Source organism: Lissotriton helveticus, chromosome 4_1 (assembly GCF_964261635.1).
Source record: "Lissotriton helveticus chromosome 4_1, aLisHel1.1, whole genome shotgun sequence".
In the NCBI taxonomy this organism is placed as follows: domain Eukaryota; kingdom Metazoa; phylum Chordata; class Amphibia; order Caudata; family Salamandridae; genus Lissotriton; species Lissotriton helveticus.
This window is the reverse complement of record NC_136063.1, coordinates 584942791-584959265: the sequence shown is the minus strand read 5'-3', so window position 1 is coordinate 584959265 and position 16475 is coordinate 584942791. Positions and strand designations below refer to the sequence as shown.

The 16475-nt window shown below is 41.1% G+C and overlaps 1 protein-coding gene across 1 annotated transcript in view; it reads right to left on the bottom strand.

Moving 5' to 3' along the window:
• Window positions 1-12113: 12113 nt before the first annotated feature.
• VCPIP1 (valosin containing protein interacting protein 1) overlaps window positions 12114-16475 on the bottom strand; it is a 108358-nt gene continuing 103996 nt past the window's right edge. Inside the window, exon 3 of the mRNA XM_078687211.1 lies at window positions 12114-16236. Within this exon, the coding sequence (XP_078543337.1) occupies window positions 15371-16236 (866 nt within the window). The 3' untranslated portion in view covers window positions 12114-15370. The remainder of the gene's footprint in view (window positions 16237-16475) is intronic.

The window sequence follows — 16475 nt, the reverse complement described above, 5'->3', positions numbered from 1 at the left end:
AATCAGGATGTGTTCTGTTTTGGTTTAATACATAGTTTACGTCTATCTCTTCATCTGTAGAGCTATTGCTGTTCATTGTTGGTTTTGGAATAGACGGTTTATTTAAGTCTTTGATTTTGGCTAGGCCAAGACAGGTAGTTTGTTGAACAGTGTCATTTAAAAACATAATTTGTTCTGGGATCATGCAGGCTCTAAACAATGATTCTATACCTTGTACTTGCCATTCTTTTGTACCCCAAACACTTTTTACTTCAACATTTTTGTCCCAATAATCAAAACCAAAGGTATTCATTTGTTCAAAGAAAGAGTCTGAATATATCAATTTCGTGTTTGTTATCATGGTCTTTGTCCCGGTCTTATTTGACAATTTGAAATAAAATGTTTCAGCATTACTTGTGTTAAAACCTGAAAAGTATGAATATTTGTCATAAAAGGTTCTTGAGCTTCCTTTTGGAGGGGTTGCACAATGTTCCCATTGATTATAATTTAAAACATTTCTAGGTTGTGCAGATCTATGTAGAAAATGGTTACCATAGTGGTTGTAGCAGTACATACTATCATAATTTGTAGAACCCTGCAAATAATCATGTTTGGTAAATTTAGCAGACATCACTAGGTCAGACATCATATTATTTATACTTTCGAAGTCCCAATCATCAGCAAATGAGCTTGGTTTTACAAAGTCACTCAACGAGATCTTGATTTGGTGTGGATATTTCAGGATCTCAACCGGACCATATATTTCGTAGTCGGTGTTGTCCCATGCTACCCCACCCGGTATAGGATTGGCTGTGAAGTTGACTGAAGAAAGTTCTCTTTTCGACGTGTGAAGATGTGTGTGGCTTGAGGATCAAGTTGATTTTCTGACTTGCTGTGTCCATTTTAGCATATTTTCCCTCAATGAAGCGTCCCAAAGTTAGTACCATGATGAGCCAAAGTATGAGGATAAATGCACCAAAACCCACCCAAAATTCAATCCATGGAGAAATTAGATATGTTTCTTTCAGTTGTTTCAAAAGTTCTTTAGCTTTATCTTTAAAGGTTTTTGTTGATGGCTGTGTTTTTGATTCACTGAGGTCTTCAGAGCAATCATCGAAGTTTATGAAGTAGCCGGATGCTGTTCTGTCAATTGTTCCAATTGCTTCAGGATTACTGTTTTTTGCATATTCGTTTGTTACTTCATTATAGGTTGGTGTGTCTCTACTAAATGTTTTTATTTGGGTTTTCAGAGGTTTAAGTTCCATTGCATTGTTGCATAGTCCTTGTTGTTCTTCTGTAGGCGTTTCGAATGTGATTAGCCTCTTAGTTAGGACCTCTGTATTGGTAGCAAACCTTGGTGTTCTGCTACTTATGGGGAGTCCACTTGGCCTACTATTTGTTATCGGCCACATGATTGTGGTTTTACCAGGTCGATGGATACAACTCGGTTCTCCTTTTTACCAGCAAGCGGCGGTAGTACAACTGATCTTGTCCCGTTGATAGACAAGACAGGAACTGCTTTTCTGTAAGAAGGCCCAAATTCCTTCTTTACCGCGATCTTTTCTCTGACTAGATCCCCGACTTTCAGAATCCAGACAGGTCTTGCTGGGACAGGTGGTGGTTCTTCAGTGGTTGTTGGCTGTTGTTTCAATTTTATGTTGCTCAGGTCTTTTCTTGTTTCGTTTAAGTCCTGTAAAATAGCCAAACGATCTTTGATATCAAAGTTTTTTTCCTTCACCACTGAAGTCTGACTGTCGAGGTCTAAGACTAACATCCTAGTTCCAAACAATAATTCGTACGGACTGAATCCCTTCAGAGAATTTCTTGGCAGGTTATTTAGACTACGTTGGACACTTATTAGATGTTTGACCCACCCAGCTCCCGAACCTAATACCTTTGCTGTTATAGATTGCTTTATGTCACGGTTTTTTCTTTCAACAATTCCGTTCCCCTCAGGGTGAAATGGACAAGAGTACCGCAATGCAATGCCCATGCTGGTCATGGCCTCCTTATAAGCTCGAGAGCTAAAAGCAGGACCCTGGTAAGAATGCAGCATGCCAATTGCGTATGTGCCGATAAAGACTCGCAAATCTTTTATAACAGTTCTGGCATCAGCCGATCGCTGGGGCCACATCCATATGAATCTCGTGCATGAATCCACTGCGACCAAGATATATTTATAGTTACCATCCCTTTGTAAGGGACCACAGTGGTCCAGATAAACACACGCTAATGGTTTATCTGAGATTAGAAGAGGCGTATGTGCTGGTCGTCTCACCGTAGATACTTTCATTCTTTGACATATTTCACATTCTAAAACATAGTTCCGTGTTTGTCTTCTCATTTGTGGCCACCAGTATCTCTGTTTTAATAATGATACTGTGGCTGAGACGCCAGCATGTATAGAAGCAAGCCCTTCGTGTGCCGCTATTATCAGTCCTAACCTATGTTCCATGTTTGGAATTGCCCTATCCCCCGCTCCAGGGATTCGAGCAAAAGGAACATTGTTTGCATCAGTTATGTATGAGTATTTTACTGGAAAGCCTTTCGGGAGTGTTTCTATCGAATCCTTTTCTGTAGCGCTGACAGCCTGTAATATTTCGCTGTCTATTTTTGTTTTTGACCGTGTGATGGCAGCTACGGAAGCAGTTTGCACAGCTGCCTTCGCGGCCTCATCAGCCAATGAATTCCCTGCAACGTGAACGCCATCACGTTGATGACTCAGTGTATGTATCACGTGAGTCTTTGGTAGTTCTTTTTGTAATAGAACTACTTGTTCCCAAAGCATTTTATGCTTGATTGTGCCTCCTTTTGCATCCTTAAAACCATTCTGAAGCCAGACCTGCAAATATTCATTGTAAGACTGAACGCAATAATACGAATCGCACACTATGAGTGTGGGGAATTCTCGATCGGTATTTTCAAGCGCCAATCTCCTAGAGATTGTGTTTTAGTGACCGCTGGTTTAAATTTCCCTTCGTGCCAGCGACCTTTAACAATCGCGCACGCAGCACTGTAAGCTTATTTACCCCCCACTGCGGGTTGTGCTGATCCGTCTGTATATATTATACAGCCGTAATGTTCTAGAGGCAGAATTTCGGTCGGCGGAGGACATTCAAATTCATATTGGAGAAATTCTTGTGTTTTTAAGTTAGGATCAAATTCGTATGCCACGTCTGTTGCAGCAAGAGAATTAGCCCATTGTATCCATCTCGGATGGAGCGCTTTAGCATTCGGAATGCTTGCTTTTGTTACAGCCTCTAGGGCTGGTATTGGTGTCACGATTATTATTCGTTTACCTTGTGCCAGGGCTCGTTCTTTTGCTATAGCTGTCTGTGTTGCAGTTAGAATTTTTTCCGTTGGGCTAAATTTCATTTCAGCCTTAGTGTACAAGTGTGATTTGAATGCAATTGGTACCTTTTCTCCCTCATTAGAGGTCAGGTATGTGAATCCGCATCTTCCTTGGATGACTCGAATCACAAGATTGCGTGTGTTATCACGTGTTTCTAATTTTGTTTTAATTAACATGTCTGTTTGTAAGGATCTCAGAATTTCTGTGTGTATTTGAGTCCAATTGGTTCTTTTAAAATCTGGTTTTATTAGATCATAAAGGGGTTTGACCCTTTCTGCGTAATTTGCAATGTATGTTCTTCCGAAATTTAGGAAGCCTAGAATTGACTGTAGGTTTTTTAGTGTTCTAGGTGCTTGGAGTACGGCACATTTCTCTAGGAAATTGTCAGCCAGGCTTTTGCCTTCACTTGATAATTCATATCCTAAGAACAGGACTGTCAGATGGGCAATTCTGGATTTTTTAAAGTTGAATTTGTAACCCTCTGCTGCGAACCCAAGTATTATGGTGTTCACTCTCTTCAAGTGAGTATCCAAGTCATCATCTGTCAGGTATATGTCGTCGACATAAGATAATGCTTCGTCATCATATGTTTGTAGTAATTCTGTTACTCTCGCTGAGAATACTCCTGGGCTGTTCTTGTACCCCTGGGCTAACCGACAGAATTGTTTTTGAGTGCCATTTATGGAGAACGCAGACAAATATCTGCTCTCTGGTGCTATGTTTTGACAAAAGAATCCATTAGAGATGTCTAATGTTGTTTTGTATTTTTTGTGCACTATGTTATTCATTAGTGCAGCACTATGCGAGTTTTGCACTGCAAAAGTTTTGCAACATGAGTTAAGGTGTCTGTAATCCAAAACTAGACGATATGAATTGTCTGGTTTGGAGACCGGAAACAAAGGGTTGTTCATTTGTGAGGTGCAAGTTTCAATCACCCCGTGGTATTCTAGTTGATCTAGGATTTCTTTTACCTGTTTTTTAGCTTCTTGCTTAATTGGGTACTGTCTTTGTGCAGTAGGTTGTGATTTTAACTGGATTTTGTGGGGAGGAGAGTCCTCATCCCATCCTACATGATTTTTATATAAAGCAGGAGCTTGAGCTACTGCCCACTTTCTAGCAAGTGTGTATTTTTTATGAATAGGGATATGATTTGAGAAGGCAGGCATAATTATTTCTTCGCCATGAGGGCAATCCCTGACAAACTCTGGTGGCCAGTCTTTTTCAGCTAGAAGGATGTCATAGCCCTTGGAGAGATTATCCCAAAATAGTCCCCTTATTTTTCTAGTCTTATCCCCCTCTATACGTAATGTTATTTCATATATTTTGTGGGGTTTGCTAACTCTGGTGTCTGCAGTTTCCACTTGAAGATATTCATTCGTGTCCACTGTCTCCAGATGATTCATAAGGACTTTGCGAGCTATGCTCACTTCTGCTGCGCTGTCTAGCATTGTCTGAGCCCATTCTCCGTTTTTCAGTTGTGTCCTCAGAATTCTCGGCATTGTTAACTATTTTAATACTCGCTACCTTCTTTTTTGGAAATTGTAATTTCTTTTTTAGATGAGCAGGTTCCTTGTCTTTGGACTTGACGTGCTCTTCTCTTTGTTCTGATCGTCCTCTTCTTTCCGATTTCTGCGAGGAAGTCTGAAAAGATTGAGAGGGACGTGTATCAATGTCTTGATATCTATCAGGTTTCTTTATATTATCCCTATTTCTAAGGTTATATCTTTTCCCAGAGGGGTCACTTTGGGGTGACCTGTGTCTTTGGTTCGGAGATTTTTCTCTCCGCCGAGGAGATCTTCCTCTGGACTGGAATTTCTTTTCTTTAGGATTGGATTGTTTGTTTCCATCCCAGCTCTTTTTTTGTGATGTTGAATTATTATTAAAAAATATTTTTTCAGGACTTTCAATCAGTTGTGGTTTTACTGGTATTCCACCTAAACTATCTCTACCTAGTTCCTCATAGGATTTTTCTATAATTCTGGCAATTTCAGCTGGTTGGTCTGCTATATCTATTTCTTTTAACCTCTGGCGGATCGCCACGTTTGCTGCTTCTCCCTTTATGTTGGCTAATAGTATTGCCGAGACCTGCTTGAAGTCTTTTAGTAATTTCATACCAAGAGTTAAAGCGGGTTCTGGACCGTATTCATCTTGAATTTGTTTTAGCACATCTGGTATTACCGAGATGGATGGAACACCATGCGTTTTTGTGTAAATGGAAGCAAAGACTGTACCCCAAGTGTCACAGTCCTCCACGTGTGGTGCGATTCCCATTGGAAGACAGATAGTCAGAATCCTGTGTTTTTCTAACGGGGTGGTGTCTGGAAACACCGCCTCTATTTGGGTGATTTTTTGTGCTAACCAGAATGGTATTTGTTCCCGTTTAGCTGGTACTTTACCTAGGCAGGACTGTATGTTCTGTGGTGTAATTTTATTTGTGTTCCCCTGATGAGGGGTCAGCTGTGGAATTTTAATTGCTGGTTGGATTGTTGAAGTCCGCATCACATATTGGACTAATTGTCTGTGTAATTTTATTAATTGTTTTAGCTGTGTTAAAAGCTCTGGTGCAGGCATTCTTTCAATGTCTGGATGTGGTGTGTATCCGGCTAGGACCGGCCACGTTGCTCCTGGTCTACCTAAGGGACCGAGCCTGGTGATGTGATTATTATGTTTTAGGGCGCCATTAAATAAGAGCAGGTGCTCTTGAAATTTAAGTGGTACTTCCACCTCCTCGAAAGGAGTGTACTCATTAGGAGGTTCCTCTGTTTTGTAATAGTGGAAGACCTTTGTTACAGCATTTGCTGCTGGAAAGTTTATCCATGAATAGAATACCTCTGTCTGCCGATATTCGTGTGCCTCTATTACGAATATGACTGTGCCACCTCTAGGTGTCAGTCCATTTTCTATAAGTTTTAAAGTTATAGATTTTCTGCAGGGACTGCAGAATTAATCATTGTGCTGTTTTTATTTTCGCCGATTTTTTAAACTGCGTGCATTTTCTGTTTGAGTCACTGATTATTGTGCCCCTGATTAGCGCTTGTAATTTCGCCGCCTTAGCTGTTTATTAGCTCCCCAAAATCGGAACCTGCTGGAACCAGCAGCTGTTGCCTGACTCTACCCCCAGCAGCCGATTGGACGCTGCCTGGAGGGTCACCATCTTGCGTGAGGAGCTGGGACAGGGACACCAGTTGAGCGCTAGGCCCCTCCCACCCTCCCGCCCCCGGCCACTACAAAAAGCTTTGCTCCCCTCACTCCAATTGATTGTTAATTGTTGTGCAGGAGTGCTTAAAAATTCGTCCTGAGGCGGAAAGCCGGGACTGCAGAATTAATCATTGTGCTGTTTTTATTTTCGCCGATTTTTTAAACTGCGTGCATTTTCTGTTTGAGTCACTGATTATTGTGCCCCTGATTAGCGCTTGTAATTTCGCCGCCTTAGCTGTTTATTAGCTCCCCAAAATCGGAACCTGCTGGAACCAGCAGCTGTTGCCTGACTCTACCCCCAGCAGCCGATTGGACGCTGCCTGGAGGGTCACCATCTTGCGTGAGGAGCTGGGACAGGGACACCAGTTCAGCGCTAGGCCCCTCCCACCCTACCGCCCCCGGCCACTACATAAATGGAGTCTATCCCCCGGAGGCGCAGCGGACGGGCGCAGCGGGCGCGCCGGCGGCGCGCCGAAGGCGCGCCAAAGGCAAGCCCGTCTGCGCCCGTCCGCGACCGGACGGGGCGCGGGGCCAGAAACCCTGGTCAATCCCTGCCCCCTCCTTTACGGTATGACAAACATACTTTACTCAGCCTACGCCCTGCTCGCGCGCCATCTTGTTTACACTCTATGGAGGCGCTATCAGTACATGATTGTTCAGTGTGCCATTTTACACCTAGCACTGGCTCCTCCGACACCCCCCATAAAAGTGTTTTAAAAGCTGCACTACTTAACTGTCGATCTCTAAGCAAACATAACACCCAAATTTATCACCTCCTTGAGGATGAAGCTCTTGAGATCCTATTTCTGACCGAAACCTGGCTGGGTGAGCACTCCGATCCCGACGTCATCGAGGCGATGCCTCCAGGATACTCCCTCGTCAGGCTCGATAGGCAGGATGGTAGGGGAGGCGGAATAGCCATTGCCGTCAGAGCCCCCTTTGAATGCTCTTTATCGCCGGTGAATATTGATCGCTGCGAAGCTGGATCCTTTACCATTATGGTGAGCCCTAAATATTCCCTATCGGGCATTCTTCTATACAGACCCCCGGGAAGACTGTTTGATTTTACATGCAGCCTTATAGAGGCCACAGCCCATCTTACTTTAAGGAAATCTAGACTTTTGGTGCTAGGAGACATGAATATACACTTTGATGATGCTGGGGACAAAGACGCCACCAGCATACTAGCAGAATTACTGTCTCTGCAGCTAGATCTGAAACATCAAAGTCCCACCCATAGACAGGGTCACCTGCTCGATCCAGTATTTAGCAACTGGAACGGAGTAAAAGTGCTTCCTCCTGTGCCAGTGCCCTGGTCTGACCATTTTGTGGTCCCCTTACATATATTAGCAACTGAAACGGCAGTCAAAAATGAAAACCTGCAGACCTATTGCTGTCGCAAATGGAAAAATTTTAATCCCAAAACGTTCACCGACAAGCTTGAACTGGCTGGACCCCCTAAAGGCTCCGACTGTGAGACCGCCTATACTTGTCTAAAAAATACGATCCTCACGGTCCTGGATGAAACGGCTCCCATCCGTAGATCAGTGACCAACAAGAAATTGAGGAAATCTTCCCCATGGTTTACAGCTGAACTTCAAGATGCTAAAACCGCCTGTAAAAAATTGGAACGAGACTGGCGTGTCAACTTCTGCCCCACTGCTAAAGCCCTTTATAAAAATGAGCAAGCAAAATACTATAAATTGATCCGTTCCGCTAAAGCTCTACACTATAAGACCCGTATAGGTGAAGCAGAAAACTCCTCCAAGGAGCTTTTTAAAATTTTTAAGGAAATCTCAGTAGTCACCAACGAGAGCAATGCCCTTAATGATTCGGTGGCGAAATGCAATGATATTGCTAAATACTTTGCTAATAAAATTACTACCATCTATTCTAATTTCTCCACCGACCTGCTTTCAGGATCTGATTTTACTGAAAATTTGGAGCTCATCCATACAAAAAAATGTCTGACCAGTTTCTCTGTTCCTCACACTACTGCTCTTACCAGCATCTGTAGGAGCATTAAGTCTGGCTCGCCCCGGGACCCTGCTCCCCCCAAGATACTCACAGCTAGTTTAGAAGTCCTCGAGTATCATTTCAGGCACATCCTCCAACTTTCTTTCTCTACGGCTACCCTCCCTATGGAATGGAAAAAAGCTATTGTGCTGCCGATAAAGAAGAAACCCAACATCAGTCAGGACACTCTGGAAAATCTCCGGCCCATCTCGCTGTTACCCTACTTAGCGAAGGTGGCTGAGAAAATAGCTAATAGCCAACTTATGGCCCATCTAGAATCCAATGGTGCGTTTCACAGCTCCCAATCAGGTTTCAGGGCAGGCTATTCTACCGAAACCGCCCTACTGAGAGCGACAGAAACCCTACGGGCAGGTGTAGATGCAGGACAGACCATGGCACTTATAATGCTGGACCTGAGTGCGGCGTTCGACACTGTAGCACACTCCATCCTGCTACAGTGTCTGAACAAAGCCGGGGTCACCCAGGAAGCTTTGGGTTGGCTAAAGGCATTTCTCACCAACCGCTGCTTTCAGGTTCAGAGAGGTGCTTCTCTCTCTGACAGCATTGCCTTGGAACAGGGGGTGCCTCAGGGCTCTGCCCTGAGCCCCACCCTCTTCAATCTGTATATGGCCCCTCTGGCTGAAGTTGTTCAATCGTTCGGCATTGAATTAGTCTCATATGCCGACGATACCCAACTTCTCATCTCCCTATCTCAAGCTCCCTCTGTTTCTTCTGACAACTTTAAATCTTGCATGCAAGCTCTGGCGGTTTGGATGACCCAACACTGCCTGAAGCTTAATGGCTCGAAAACAGAGGTTCTTGTTATGGGAGGTAGGGATTCTAGCTGGACCAAGGAGTGGTGGCCTTCTTGTCTGGGACCGCTACCCACCCCCTGTGAAGCAGCCAAAAATTTGGGGATTTGGGTTGACCCTAAACTCTCCTACGACTGCCACGTGAACAGGGTGGTCGGTAAATGCTACGGGGTCTTAAAGACCCTTAACCGTACCCTGGATCTTCTCCCTCTTGAAGCAAGGCGCACCATGACCCAAGCGCTCGTGTCTTCCAGAATAGACTATGGGAATGTGCTTCTGCTCGGAACATCGCAAAAAAACATCAGGAGACTTCAAGTCCTGCAGAACACAGCAGCACGTCTAGTCCTTAGGCTTCCCAAGAGAGCCCCTTCCAAACCTTCTCTAGATACCCTGGTGAGGAGTCGGCACAGGTTCCCAGGGAACGAGGGCCTAGAATACAAATACTCCCTTGTCGCATTGGCTGAAGGACGAGAAATCGAAGAACGCTTAAACCGCTTCTTTTTCTTGTGCTTCTACTTACCCAAATGTCCCGAGGACTTTGGGATGACAGACTGGCTCCGAAACCGGTCCCGGGACCTACCCCTCGACCGGGACATTGACTTGCAGAGTCACATGCCGGGCCTCTATGTGCTGTAGGGACTACTCTATCAAAGTCTTCGGTTGCATGGCCTGGCAATCCAGGTCATGGTCGCGCCTCAAAACCCACAGACAGCCGAGGTGCAGATCCATCACCGTCAGCAGCCAGTAACAGGCTCCACAGGGCTTAAAATTATAGTGTTACAGGAAGGCATCCTCCACAAACCAGGAGGGGAAAATAAAACCTTAAAATCTTATGACAAAACGTCGAAATAGTTCAGTCAGACACGGACTGAGAGTTAGCTCTTCTCTTGGATCAGTGCTGGCTGGCGCGGAAAGAACGAACTGATGTTGGCATGCCTGGGTGGCACCTATATAGGTACAGTGACGCCACTTCCATCGCTGATGACCCGGCAAAGCTGACTGATGCCATCTACCGGCATGCAGGGGTACTGCTCATGAGAAATCTTCTGGATCCATAAAGATATGTCCCAGCTATCAAATGTGAGGAATGAAGGGACACAGTCACGAAAAGAGAGGCTCTTAAAAGGTACAGTGCCAATTTGATCTCAAGTGCAGTGCAGCCTACCCACTAACATTGTCCTTCGGCTTTGTTTTCTTCCCTGTTTAAAGAGGTTTGTAAAGACCCTTTTAAAAAAAATTTAATATTTGGTTTCCTTGAATACTTTTTTCAAATAATGAAAAAAATATGATATTTAGCCAGTTTTAGCCTTGAAAGGGCTCCAAGCCGAATGGTTCTACCACTGGTGCGCTCTTTTCCACTTACAAGCTTTGCCAGGTGTACATATGTACATTTTAAAACATTTTTTTAGTAAAGTGCTCCAGGATACCGCTGGTGGCTGGGACAATTCAGCGCTTATGACTAATGAGTAGGACCCTATATTATAAAACAATGGCTATATTCTAGTATGAGTGAATCTGTACACACAGATTGCATCTGCTAGGTATGAATGATTCCGTGATAGTAAAATATGATTAACTAATTATCTTATTATCTATTGTCCTTCTCTCCAAGTGACAAGCCTAGTTTGTCTTGGATTTCATTTTGGTTTATTTGTAAAATACCCTTCTCACAAACCCTCCCTTGGTTAAAGTCTTCTCTTGCTTTGCTAAACAAGATTTTATGGATTTGGTGATAGCACACTACTCCCATAATAAACGGAGGAAGTATGGCATTATTGATAGTGTGCTGACTAAGGATCACCAATGGCACCCTTATTGGCCTTTCAGGAGAATCAACACCATACACAAAATGTTGAAATGGTATGCTGCTTTGTGGAAAAAATTATCGGCCACGCATAAAGTTCAAAACAAAAGAGGACTATCAATCTTTCTTGTGTGGAGCAAGATGGAGCTGGCAGACATCTTGTATTGAAACATGCTTACTTCTTTCAATCTTAAAAGTCCCTGTACGTAAAAAGTATAAGTTAACAAAAACGTGTTTACATTGCTGTTTCTAGCAATTTAACAGAACGCATGACCCTTTTTAAACTTCAAACCATATTTGTTTCAATTCTCATAACAGCCAGTTCATTGACGGTGTTCCAGCCAAACCTAAGTAAAACACCCCCTCACCCCAAAAACTGTAGGTGATATTAGCAGAATAAAATAAATGACAGTCAATAATAAAGTGAACGGGTGCAGAATTTAAACTTCGTGCCAAAGAAATATATAGGGTACATAAGTTAATAAAAATCATAAGGAATAAAGAGAACCACTCCCTTTATAGTTTGGTGAAAAGTAACTAGTTGTAAATAGAAGCAACTTTTGGAAGCAAAGCAGTAGTATCTGAAGATTCTCTTTACAAGGTATAAAAGGACTTAATGAAACGGAGACAACTGCATAAACTGATGGTGTAAATATAAGCTATTGTCCTAATAAAGGGTACCTTTTAAAGTAACTATTCTGTAATTATACAAATCTGTTAATATAGCATTGCACAAAGCATATTTTAGAATTCGCACTGACTGTAAAGAAACTTGGTTTAGCTATGAAGTTCAGCCTATAGAAAACAATGCTGGAAAAAAATCTGAATCTATTAAACAAGATCAGTCTTTCACTGAGACTGACATTCGGACCAACACACTGACAGTGTTACAGAGTAGTAACCAATCAAGACACTATCAACAAGGCAAACCATAAAAAAGGACAGACAGTGATTTTAAGCAGTCTTTAACATACATGTTTAATAGAGCGATCAAAGTAGGAACTTCAAATACTGTACAGTGACAAGTAATATAGTACACTATATACCCATATGATACACTATTGTTACATTTACAGAAAAAAACAGGTGTAGGACTTCAATCAAAGAAATAAAAATTAGTCTACAGCCAGAGTAGCTGTAAAGATCTTTATATTTGGGGAGCACTAATTTTTCAATTCAACATAAAAAATATTTTTCTAAATATATACAAAGCTATGCATATTTATACATCTTGTAAAGAACAGTTCTTCCCCAAAGTGCACGCAATTATGTTTGTCTTGTCGATAGTGCTTAAAATCTTTTTTTGCTCCACCCAAGGCAAAATGGTTCAAAAGAATTCTGGATTTTAAAATATTCAGCATCTTTAAAAATTTAAATTGTGAAGAGCAACAGATACTCCTTAATCATTAGCAAATGAAACTTGGAAATCAAGTTTGCTTTTGTTTTCCTGGCAGTCATAACAGGTAAAACGTATAGCTAAAGAGGTATCAAATATCTTGCATATAAAGGAGAAGGGAATATTATTAATCATTTACTATTGTTAACATTCTAACTTTCATGGAGGTCACCGATGAAATTTAATTTAACTAACTTTACTGCTAGACACATAAAAGCTGCAGTCATTACATTTTTGCAAATGTTAATTTAGTTTGCAACAAACACATTTGATTTTTGGACATGTGCCTTGTCTTTAAAGGGCAGCAGTCGCTTTAGGCAAGATACCAAGCACACCTCTTGTGAGACTATATGGCTTGATACATGGTATAGGAATACTACCTAAACCTAGGCTATATTTTACTGCTAGAAAATGTTTTGAGTGGATATTCTGTGAAGCTAGATAATTTTTAATTTTTAAGTAAATCTAAAATTAGCCCTGCATTTAACATTGTGGATTTCTGGCTTGACACCAGTACTTCCTCATAAAAGCCACAAGATGGAATGTGTGAAACCTTTTTAATACAAGTGAATCACTTTGAATAGAACATGACATTGTCATGAAATTATGCAGTCTCACTGATTCTAACAAACATTGTTAGATTTAAACATTAATTCAGTCTAGAAAGGCAGATAATACATTGTCAAAATAGTATTGCTAAAATATACTTCAACCAACATCAGGTTGCTAAATTTCTAAAGTTGCCTGCATGTTAAACAGGAGAACAACAGCAGTTTCATTCCATTAATAAGTAACTGAGATATCTTCACTATTTCTATATCCGGAAGCTGAATTCACAAGATACTACAAAAAATAAAACCTGGCCAACCAGAGGTAATTTGGAAAGTAACTACTCAATAGATATAGAGAAAAAGGCAACAGAAATCATGATTTGGTTTTTTTGTCTGTAAGGATTGGCTATTCTGAAAAAAATATCAAAAAAGCACCAACTGAGAGAAAGCTTGAACATGTAATGACATTTTAGTTACTGAAAAATAAAGGATTTTACTATTCTTTACATAGTAAGGTGTATTTAGTTTATGCAATTCCTTCCATGAATACCACACTGTTTTAACATCTTTGGATCTAGGTACTGTTACCTTGGTGCGACACCAAACTGTCGAAATACACTCATGTACTGAATAATGCATCAGATGCAAGTAAAATTTGAGCTCACTATTTAGACCGAAAACCTCAAACTAAATAATTCTCAACATTGCACGTTTATGAGAATAACGGAGCAAACGTTTTTTAAACCAGCCTGCCAGCATTTGTCACCCATGTCAGTAAATTTACGTCATTTTTATCCCATATGTCAAGGTGGGGAAAGGCATTAAATCAAATTTAAACTGCTCTACTCCTCTTTCCATCTATAAAAGCGACTGTGAGTGAAGGAAATTTAGGAATTAAAACCATTCACCGACATAGAATATGTATTGAATGTGTAAAACAAATCAAAAGCACACACACACAGCAAAGTCTACATATTCTAGGTGTCATTTTAATTTTATTAACACATTACTCATTAAGCAAACATTTAGTTTTCACTTAAATTGAAAAGAGATCTAAGAGGATGACATGTTAAATGCATGTGCATTTGATAGTGTGTAACACAAGATATCAAAGTAGCAAGGGCAGTTGTAGCATATTTAAATATTGGTTTCTTGCATAAAACCAGATGTTGCCCTGCAAGCAGGGCTGGTATTTTAAGAAATACACCCTTGGAGGATAGTTCAACTTTACCATAAAGGCATGTCAAAGCACTGACATGCAACTCATGTATGGTATAAATTAAAAGATTTCAGTTACTAACAAAGGACATGAATACACCCTTTTTATGCCCAGCTAAAGGCAGAGGACTAGAAATAATATTTGTGTGTATTTTCAATAAGAACGCCTGGAACAATTGCTCGCCACTAAATTCAGCTAATGGTCCATACCCATCAGGAAATTTGATGTGCTCAAACATCAGCTTCCCACTAGTGCTACTTAAATGTGATAGTTGCCAAAGCTATGAAATCAATTCACAGCATCACTCAAAGCTGAACTTCCAGACCTCCTTTCTAATTTCCTTATAGCAATAATATGCAAAGACTGAGAGAACAGGCTTTTATAATAGTGGCATTTGAAGAATACGTTGAAGTAATGATGAAAAATACAATCTGAAAGACACAAAGATGATGAAAGAGGCAACTTGCGAGGCAGTCGTAAAGAATAAAGTGAAAAAATGTCATTGAATGAGTAGATGTTACCAACGTTGGTAAATTAACAGAAATGTTGCTTTTTGAAGCTGTAACTGGTGTACATAAAGTGGAATTCTCTTTATCGGAACTACCACCAAGAATACTGGGAAATCCACCTTGGGTACAGTTCAAGTGCAATTTTGATGAAAACCTCAGTATCTAAATCAACACAATAATCAAGAGGGTGCAAATTCAATATCTAGTAATCGTGAATGTTTGGGAAGAATTTCACGTCTAGTAAACATTAAGACTTTGAGGGCATTATAATTACAAATGCCTTCCACTTACCCATATCTACAGAGGATAATCATCTCAGTGCATTTCCTAACAAATTACTTACAGTTCATTTGGAGCCAGCCTATGCAGCAGATATTAAAAGCTATTGCCAATCACACACTTGATAACATGCAGCGGCTAAGGAGATTTAATACATTTTTAAACATACATACAAGATTATTTTTTAATGGATACTCATTCATGTGGCCCAGCCAACAAACATAATATAATCTTTACTTATAAGCTTTCAATCAATCAAGAGTGATCCATTGCCTCTGCTGTAATAACAATCTCTGCATCTTGACTATCCATGGCTTCAGGTTCCTCAGGAGAAGTGCCACGTTCACCTTTAGGCTCAGAGGATACTGTGGTTTCTACTGCATTTGCCACATTGCTATTAGTGGTTTCTTTAAGATCAAGATCAGTACTACAGGTTAAAGTAATTGATTTAGGCAAACCAGTCTGAGCACTCTCGGATCCTGAAGCTTCATCAATGACAATCTTTCTTTGTGGTGGCTCAGCTGCATCAAATTGCTCGGTTTGATCCCGCAAGTGCTTGTCCATTGATGCCTGAATTGAAGAGACCATTTCCTGCAATTTTTTTCTTTGAGCCTCAACAACATTAGGGTCGAGTTGTCTGTCTCTCAATGTTACTATTCCAGGAGCTACCCTGATATGTTCGTTGTCACTAGGAGCAGTTGAAAATTTGGAAGGCTCTTTCTTGGTTGGAGTGGTATTAATATCCACCCCTTTACTATGTCTTCTTGCAAGTGGTACGTCCCTAGGCTTTTGTTCAAGGTGTGGACTACTAGATGCAGTTCCTAGTGAGTGCCCCTTACCTTGAAATGCTGTCACATTGTGAGATTGCTCAGATTTCTTTTTTACCACTCCGCCACTGCCTAGTTTCATAAGTCCATGTGAGGGACTAGCCTCTCTGCTCTTTGAGGCCGCTTCAGCTCGCACTTGATTTAAGGCCTCTTTGACTACATCTTCTATATCTGCGCCAATAGGAAAATGTCCAGCAGCATCCACACACAGCTCCAGTCTATCTTCTGCAGCATTGTAAACAAATGTTTTACCAGGAAGATGTGGAAAAGTACAGTGTTTTCCATCAGCTACTCCTATTAACAAAACAGTAATGTAGTGAGTTAAAGATATAGGTTCATATCAATTAAAAGGCTCATTATTACAAGCATTTATTTCCTATGAAACTTAGAGGTAAAAAGCAATAAAGCACACTCTCCTATACTTGATGTAAGCATTCCAACAGCTGAAAGTTACTTACTGGTAAACTTGGCTCTCCCTCACGTTAATCTTTATTCAGTCATTAACCAGGATTTGTTTCCATTCGAGCCCAGGA